The 9,434-nt window shown below is 36.3% G+C and overlaps 1 protein-coding gene across 1 annotated transcript; it reads left to right on the top strand.

The window, feature by feature from the left end:
• The first annotated feature begins 7,018 nt into the window (after positions 1–7,018).
• Positions 7,019–8,057, top strand: LOC107095845 (chromosome unknown open reading frame, human C9orf69). The gene is made up of 2 exons (XM_015392204.1): positions 7,019–7,208; positions 7,397–8,057. Exon 2 carries the CDS (start codon positions 7,554–7,556, stop codon positions 7,971–7,973), a length of 420 nt encoding a protein of 139 aa, XP_015247690.1. The 5' UTR covers positions 7,019–7,208; positions 7,397–7,553; the 3' UTR covers positions 7,974–8,057.
• The last annotated feature ends 1,377 nt before the right edge of the window (positions 8,058–9,434 follow it).

Raw genomic sequence — 9,434 nt, 5'->3', positions numbered from 1 at the left:
TTTCTTTCTTTCTTTCTTTCTTTCTTTCTTTCTTTCTTTAAATATAGCATTAAACAGAATATATCGGTATGCACCTCTCAGCATGGTTTAAGTGATTGCATTAGATGCAGGGGATGACATGTTTGTTTCAGGAAGGGTATCTGGTGTAAAAACGTTGTCAAGTCTGTTAGTGAGTCAAACTGACTCGCCGTGGCGACCACTGAATAAGAGAGCACCTGAGCGGGAGCAGCTGAAAAGACACAAACATGCATTTTTTTTTTTTTGTGGTTGGTGTAAGGATAAGTATTTGTATTAAGAAATTTGATATTTGATATATATTCAGTATTTTTATTAAATAATAATAATTAATATATATATTAAGCACAATATAATATAACATAATATAACATCTAGAACAACACATTACAATTGTGCCAATTCAAGCCCTTTCTTTTGCTTTTACATTTATAATTGAAGAATATTAACAACCTCAACCACTACCACATAGTTTCAGCTTTTATGGGTAAGTAATACTACCTCCTTTGCTCTTCCCTCACCCTACTGAATAACTTTAAACACCATATAGTTACAGCTAAGAATGGGGTCAGGGAACGAAAAAAGATCCAGCCTTGATAAGATCTTTGTAATGGAGAAGCCTAATTGCTTTAGGTTAGACAGACAGTAGCAACACTTTTTGCTGTTTGTAACTTACCATATTAAATATGATTTCACTTCATTGTGATTATTCTAACGATGGATTTAAGAAAAGCTTTTGAGCCAATAAAGGCTTTTTTAAAAGATGGGATCATGTTTATCTTCCCTTTTTTTGCAGTACGGCCTATAGGGCTTAAAGATAACTTATATTTGCTGCTGTATTTTTAGCATCTGTCTGCTATCTGCTGTATATAGCTCTTGAAATATTGAAAAATCAAGCTCCTAGCCATTTCTTTTTTCAATATACAACATTATTGACCACCCTAACCTTAATTCCATGGTGACATCATCCTCATCATTGATCCTACGCTAATGATTTATCATTTCTTTCTCTCTTTTTCATGCGAATGAACTGAAATGAAATCAACAGAAATAAACTGCCCATCTTTTTTCAAACAGAGCCATTTCTCCGCCATCTGTTCGCCAACATAAATCAGGGATTGTTGATGTAAACCTCCTCCTTCCTGAAGCAAACCTAATCCCCCCCCTCACACAAACACACACACACGCTTGCACCCCGTCTCCCCTGCCCTCTAAATCATTTGTGCATATTAATGTCCTATGCACCACTACCAGCCAGAACCGATCAATATGCAAAACATGCAAAAATATAAAACCAAGGATTTCTTTTCATGGAAATGTTTACAAAAAAAGACATATCAATAGAGCTGAGCTCAGAGACCATGAGATGAAACTATGTCCTTTCAATCTTTCAATCAAAGTATATTTCAATCTTTGAAATGTACTTTGTAACTTTGCAGATAATGTCAAGGTTTATGATATTTCTGCTGCTTAATATTAGAAAGGAAACAACACCTCTTTTCCAGCTCTGCTCTGCTGATGATCTCCAATAAACCATTGTTCATTTCCAGGTCCAGTGCTCACAGCTCTCTCTTTCCTGTACAGATGTTTTCCTATTAGTCCACCATCCAGTACTGGTTCCTTACACCAGGAATTAAAACTAGCCGGGCCTGATCGGGCACAGAGAACAGAGGAGAACAGGATAGACAGATACAGAGAAGATGAGAGGGAAGCTTTACTGGATCAAAAGTCTTTTTCATTAATATTATTAGACCTTGAAAAGTAGTTTATAATTTTCTAAACTTTTTATTCAGTTTTCCTAAAAGTGTTGTTTCTTGCTTGTTTTTTTTTATTAAGAAAAACTATTATATCCCATCTTGTTTTTGGCTCGGTTTTAACATGTTGGACATATTGTAGCAGCCTCACAAAACATTAAAACAAAACTTTGAGATACAATAGTTCAAAGCAACATCTGGACAGATACAGTAAGTCTGCTGTGAAACAGGAGCTGGATTTTAATGAAAGCAGATGGCTCACGGGATTATAAAATGCAGACACAGATGTGTGCACCCAAGAGACACATAAGAACTGATAAAAGCAAGAAGAAGAAAAGCACTGCAGAAGGTTGACAGTGCTTGAACAGGTCTGTGTTCTTTTCACAATTAGGTTAACATATAAAGGGAGAGCCAAGGAAAAAGAAATGGTAGTTAAATGATATTAGTTCAATTATATACTTATTTTTCTTTCTTAGATTTATCCTTTCCAAACTCTAGGTTTAAAGAATTTCTGAAACTGATCTTTTTAACAGATAAAAACTTAACTACAGAGGCTGATAAATATCCAAATGTACAACAAACATTCTTTTTTTTTAATAAATGTAACATTTTAGCATATTAAACTAGTTATATTAAACTATTTATACCTAAAGTTTAGTTCAATACTCCCAGCCGAACTTTGTGTGGAAGTTTCACTGAGCTGTATCTTGACATACAGCTTTGATTAAACTTTCACTAATTAAAGCCTTCCTCATCTTATTAGCCTGACTAATTGATTTAATTTGTCTTAGCTTAGCTATTGGCTGTGACCTCTACTTAGTTAATGAATTAATTGATTTAACCGAAGTGCATCTGAAGGTTCGAAAGAGGATTCTGACTTGTTGCCTGTTTAATCTTGCTCAATCTAGAAAACTCATTTGGCTATGCTGCCACAAAGAAAACTTAGAAATGAATCTATTTTCAACAACTTAAAGCAGGACTTTCAATGTTCTGTTATGCAAGAGAAAATAAGAGGAACTTATGTGACCACGATGCGTGATTATAACCTGCAAACATCTTTTATGAGATTTAAATCAAGCCTAAATTAACAGCTCCTGCTTTATTGATATCATTTTTCTCAGTAATGCTAAGAGACATGAGGAGCTTCCTTGGGATGGAGGCAGTTATTAACATAATGTAGGGTAAGGACGCTGCAGTCAGATTTTGGCACAATTTAAGACCATTTGGAGCATTAATAAAGCTAAAGTTGTTCTTATTTAAAGAAGGAAATAATATGGAAGCTGGGGTTTGTTCAAATGTGCCTAAATATTTGGCTTGGTTGCATGCTGCTCTTTAGTGGGTTGTAAAGTACTGCTGACTTTAGTTCAACCTTGAACAAATACCTCCCTCTAGTGGAATAAATAGGTACTTCCTATCCTGCTATCAATATTCTACAGAAACCATTAGAAACAAATTAAGTGGCCTTGTAATTTATAAAACATTCAATAACCTTCTTATAGAAGATCAGACATACTTTGAAAGACTAGAAGAAGTTATTTTATGATTTTCTACTTAAGAAAATTCTAACTCCATTCATAAACACAACATAGAAATTCAGCTCAATGTAAACATTTTCTCAAGATTACCCACAGATTAGTCAAGCTTCTTTTTAACCTTATTTGCTCTATTCCTGTTTGGTGCAACTGCTTTTTATTCACATAGTTTAAGGTGTTAGACTTATGTAATTTCTGGTAATCTAAATAAGACCAACTTGCTGTTGATGGTTTGCGTTTCAGTGTTTTAGGAGTAGCTGATCTCCTGATATATTCACATGCAACCATCTCTTGGGTTTATAGAAAGCGGTCTCAAGAGAGAAACTATCAAGGGAGTTCCAAGATAGAGGTGAAATAACAGAGTCAATAATGCCTCAATACAACCAATTTATTCCAAACTATATTTGAACAGTTTTTTTCAGACCAAGTGCTTCTTCTGTCTTCCAGGAAAAAGAGGAAACAATTTACAAAGGCTTATTAAATTTGAATGACACGAATTAAATCTGTTGGGTCAGAATTCAGTGCAAATTACAAAAAAAGTATAGATCCTTTATGTATTTTACTAACGCTTAAGGAAGCTGTTCTTGTAATGGGGTAGGGAATATTTCCCGACCAGTACTGCTGCTCAAATGCACCCAGCTCAAATCATGGTAAACTGGTTTGTTGAACATGACAATGAGTTCACTGTACTCAAAAAGCCTCCACAGTAGCCAATAAAGCACCGTTCAGATGTGATGGAAATCCTTTATCTATAGGTTCAAGTGCATAATGCTATCATCTGATTATGAATTCAAATCTATACTGTGAAGTGTTAATTATGTCCAGAAATAAAGCTTGATTATCAGAGTAATGTGACTGAGGCCTTTTATGAAGAAAATTCTGTGCTCAAACACGCCTAGAAACAAGATGTTTTATGAAAAAATATTTATAAAAGGAATATCATGCACACAAATATTAGATTTATTTATAAAATCTGCAATACAAAATGGCAAATTTAAATGACAGAAGTTGTAAGCATTGTTCAAAGGCGCTAGAAAATAAACACAACAGGTAATACCTTACAATACCATGGACACCATGGTAGTTTACTGGGAAAACATATCCGAAACGTATCTATATGTTTGATGCAGGACATGTCAGTTGCGAATTGCAACTCTTAGACTGGAGTCTTTAAGAAAAAATTTACTGAAATACTCAATCTTGATGAAAACAGCCATTCAGGTTAAATGATCGGAGCTGACTTGGCTCAAATTATCATGGAGCAAATTCCATTAATGAAGCAAACATGGATTAATGTATCAAGCCTCAGTGACACCTTTATGTGTGTTTGATTAAACATTCTGAGGTTTGTTTTTCTAATTTTGCATAATACACCTTTAAATTCTTGCCAATGTGACCCAGCACACTATTAACAACCGTAATAAACTTTTTTTTTTTTTTTTTTTTTTAGTGTGTGCATTTACTTTGACTTATGGTCACCTGCTGCCATCTGGCTTGCTGACAGCCAGTGGAGATGTAATCCTTCTTCTAGCTCATAAATCGGACTAGTGGAGGTTATATGATATACAGGGAGAAGCACACTCACAGTATGAGGACATGCACAAGTCCACACATTCTGCAACCTTGTGTTGGTTTACAGATGCATAAGTAGTGATTCACACATGCCCTTTGCAATGTCTTTTCTTCGAAAGCCGCTTCAGGCATGGTCACAGGACTCCATTTTACTGGTTCAGTTAAATCAATGAACTACTGCAATGAATCCTTTTACTGCATTGGAGTGTGATTTATTTTGCAACCCCTTTTTATTTCAGCTGATGCAGGTTAAAAAAGAAGAGGCACTACCTAATGTAACGTAGTTAAACACTAATACATTAACCATTTAATAAATTTAAATCCATCTTTGAATATTCTGTTTTCTACAACGGGCGTAGTCCAAAGATGTACGTAATTAAATAGACATGACCTTTACTATTTACAATGTTTTAACCTCTAAATCTTGACAAAAAACTAATATATACTTATTTCACATCACAAGGAGAATCCATGTGCAGTGAGAATCAGTTTACATAAAATTATGAATGACATTTTGGGGTATTTATTGATCTGTTAGAACTCCTGTTTTCAGTTTAAAATGATCACACAGCACACATCTTAAATTGACTTTTAAAAAGGCAAGAATAACAAAGCAAAGAAATGAACTCTCTGCATTATTTAACTCATCCCCTTGGGGAGCAGTGGGCTGCCATTGTGCAGCGCCCGGGGAGCAGTGTGGGGTTTCAGGGTCTTTGCTCAGGGACCCAGAGTGGCAGTCTGTGGGAGTGCCACTCTGAACCTCTGGATTCCAATCAGAACCTCTGGATTCCAGTTGCAATGCCCTAACTAAGCACAATGCAGGAATGCATGCAGGGTCATACATGAAGCAGCACGTCTTCATCCATGGGAAGGCTGCTGTTTACGGTCGTCTTGGGAGCCGAGTTCTAACCCTAACCAACAACTATGCCATTACTACCCAAAGCAGGCATTAGCGTGCCTAAGGACTGGCAGCTCATCCCCCCCAGCTGGGATATGAACCCAGGCCTCCTGATTGCAGAATGGGTAACCTACCACTTGAGCTAGCCAGCTTATCAATCATTTCACTCCCCAAGCCCCTCATTCCATCTACATTTTTAGATGTAAGGAAATCAGTAAGAAAATTAAGGGATAGTCCAGAAATCCCCATAGCATAAACCTCTCATGAACTGGAAACTGCTAGTTCTGCATCGCAGTACACTGAGAGGATGAATCAAAAATAAGTGCCCACTCCAAAATAAACCCCTTTAACCCTCAGTGAGATTTGCAGGTTCCAGTAAGTTTCCCCCTTCCAGGGAAACATGTTTTATTCAGACAAGATAAATATTGAGCTCTGTGGCCTCTGTGAAACAAAATGATGCTTGAGGGAGTTAAGACAGTGCTTTAAAACTTAAAAACGATTCAGAGAGTAAAGAATCCTGCTTTGGGGTTGTTACAGACTGAATTAACTAATACAGTAGCGGGATGATTCCTATTTTTTTTAAACTTCCCTAATCAAGAGTTTTCACTGTCGGACAATGATCTAAAACAAACATCAAACAAAACATCAATATATATATATATATACATATATATATATATATATATATATATATATATATATATATATATACATTTATTAGATTAAGTTTATCACACTGTTTCCTGGCATAACACATTCACATGATCCCGTTTCTGACTTGGACATAAACAAGACTTTTAAACCCATTTGTAGCACAGCACGAAAAGCTCAAAGCAGCATTTAATAAGTAGCAGCCAGCACACAATCAGTTGATAACATATATTTGTACGTGTAATAGATATTCTATTTATAGCTATATTATTGTGAGGATAATAAAAAAAATGTTTTATTCTTTGTTTTATTTACTTAGTTATTTTTGCTAGATGGGTGTCAATTATTATATAAATTATTATGTTAATCTTGATAGTTGGTGATCACCATAGTAACCAGTTAGGTGCCCCTTTTTGTCGCTGTCTGTAACTCTAATTTGTATAAGGTCAGCTTTGTGTTTTCTTAACAAATATTACATTCTAATACATACATTTAGACAAATTAAAGATTTTATTTTTTTATATTTTTATTTTTTTATTCTAGCGCTGTCCCTTTAATAGAAGCTGACGTCACAGCACGATGACTCGTTTATTTTGCGACAGGACCGGCTCAAACCTGCGCTGGCTAAGGCTATAGCCACAAAAAGAAACATAAACCACAGCAGAAATTACATTGATTTCATTTATTTTTTTAAGGCGTTTCTCTTAACTTTTCAAAATGTAATTCAGCAACCAGGACGACCGCGAAAACAGCAGCCTTCCCGTGGAAGAAGACGTTCTGTTTCATGTATGAGCCTGCATGTATTCCTGCATCTTTTCTGCTATGTCTGCTTTGCTTTATTTAAATCAATGTTATTATTGGCTGTTTTTTGCACGTATATGCATGCGTTATTTGCATAAGTCTATATTTTGTGTAAAATTGTAAGAAGTTGTTTTCACAAATGATAACATGGTGATGATTTGTGCTTTTTGCAGACTTTTTTTCGACATATCAGAAAGGAAATTTGAAATCCCGATGGTTTTCATAAGGCTGGCCTGTTTCTGCCGGACTGAGGGTTGGAAGCAGCTCCCATAGTCGGCATCTCCCCTCCTGTGACTCCTGTATAGCGTCCCGGGCTCCCGTAGCCCCTCCATGCCTGTGATCCCCATCCCACGGCGGGTGCGCAGTTTCCATGGCCCCCACACCACCTGCATGCACTCTGCCTGCGGTTCAGCGCACACCACCAAGCTGGTGCGCACCAAATACAACAACTTTGATCTCTACCTGCGCTCCCGCTGGATGTACAGCTTCCTGCGCTTCCTCCTCTACTTTGGCTGCAGCCTGCTGACCTCCCTGCTTTGGGTGCTGCTCTCTGCACTCTTCTTCCTGCAGTACGTCAGTGTGCGCGTCCTCCTCCGGCTGCAGTACAAGCTCTCTGTTATCCTGCTTCTGCTTGGGCACCGGCGCCTGGACTTTGGTGTGCTCAATGATCTGATCATTTACAGCATGCACATCACCATGTTTCTGGTCGGGGGACTCGGCTGGTGCTTTATGGTGTTTGTGGACATGTAAAAGAACTGATGAAAACAGAAGGGCATATTGAGAAGACATCACACTGTAACTTGGAGCAGTATGTGGTGCTGAAAAGTTCCCATTGGCCCTTTTGGCTTTTTTTGGGTTTTACTTGTTGTTTACTTTCTGAAATTTGACATAATTTTAACAAGAAGTTCGTTTTTGTTTTGTTTTATAAGTGGATTTGTCTTGCACATCCTTAGTATTTTACTAGCCTCCACTCATTCCTAATCACAGTGCCAATTTACACCTTTTCTGTTCCATCCCTTTATACCACTGCTTTATTTCCTTTAAACAAACCATTGATTTTCGGTGTAGCTGACCATTACCTACTACATTTTATGTGGTATATACTTTCTGTCAAAATCATATTCCATCTTAATTCATTGGACTTTCTTCAGCTAATATCAGAACTATGAGAGATTATGAAATCTGGTCAACCCCAACCAGACCTCCCGGTTGATAATACAGTATTTAGAAGTGTCAAGAAACCTATAGTAACCTGTAAAGGTGCAGTAAAAAACTGCAATAGCATAAAATGGGAAAGGGTGCATAAAACACTGCCTGTCAGACAAGCTGGAGGAGGCCTACTGTATAATACTGAGTGTTTAATTTCCATTTGTATTTTTTAAGGCAATTAAATTGGCTCAATAAATACATAAACTTAAAAGCCTATATCTTAGCATTTAGGCATCCTTTTTGAGATTTGATGTGCATATTTAATATTGTTTAATAATTGGAGCATAAATATGCTTTATTAAATTTGGAATCTGATCACAACTGCTGGTTAAGATTGCTAAAATGCAATCTAAAAAGGCCTGTTCTGAAAAAATCTTCAAAATGCACCCTTTTCGGTTCTCCGTACTATTACTCTAACTGCTACCTGCAGCCACTAATATACCGAGCACTCCTATCTGTTCCAGTGTACATGTTAAGTTAGGTTGTTTATGGCACAAAGATACTTGTGTACAGTAATTTGAAAACATATCAAACCAATACTGAAAACAATGCACTTGGAATAATTTAAAAAGGGACCAAAATCTGGTAATTCATACATCTAACCCCTTTCCACAAAATGGGTGTTTGTTTTATATATCTATAGATTACTGTAAAAGGAAATGTGAATGTCACAGTCGCATGAAATGTTGACAAATGACTGTATGATTTTAGTTTGCCTTTTATTTCAACATAACTCGAGGGTTGCTCTAGAAGCCAAACACAAAGAAGATTCCTTATTTTACGCCATGTGGAAACGTCATATTGTAAATAAACATTTTAATTTCAAGTTAAAGTAAACATGCAGTTATGTTTATGTATGGAAATGAATGTGAATACCAGTGTGTGTTTTTTGCTGCAAGAGTTTGGCTTAAAGAATGGATTTGAGATGTTTTTAAATATCTTTAACAAATAATCGGTCTATTAAACTAATTTAAATTACATAGCTAAGTGGATGTGTTTACA

Source organism: Cyprinodon variegatus, unplaced genomic scaffold (assembly GCF_000732505.1).
Source record: "Cyprinodon variegatus isolate N-32 unplaced genomic scaffold, C_variegatus-1.0 Scaffold23, whole genome shotgun sequence".
NCBI lineage: Eukaryota > Metazoa > Chordata > Actinopteri > Cyprinodontiformes > Cyprinodontidae > Cyprinodon > Cyprinodon variegatus.
Note: the sequence above shows the minus strand (reverse complement) of the source record. Positions and strands in the feature narration are given on the sequence as shown.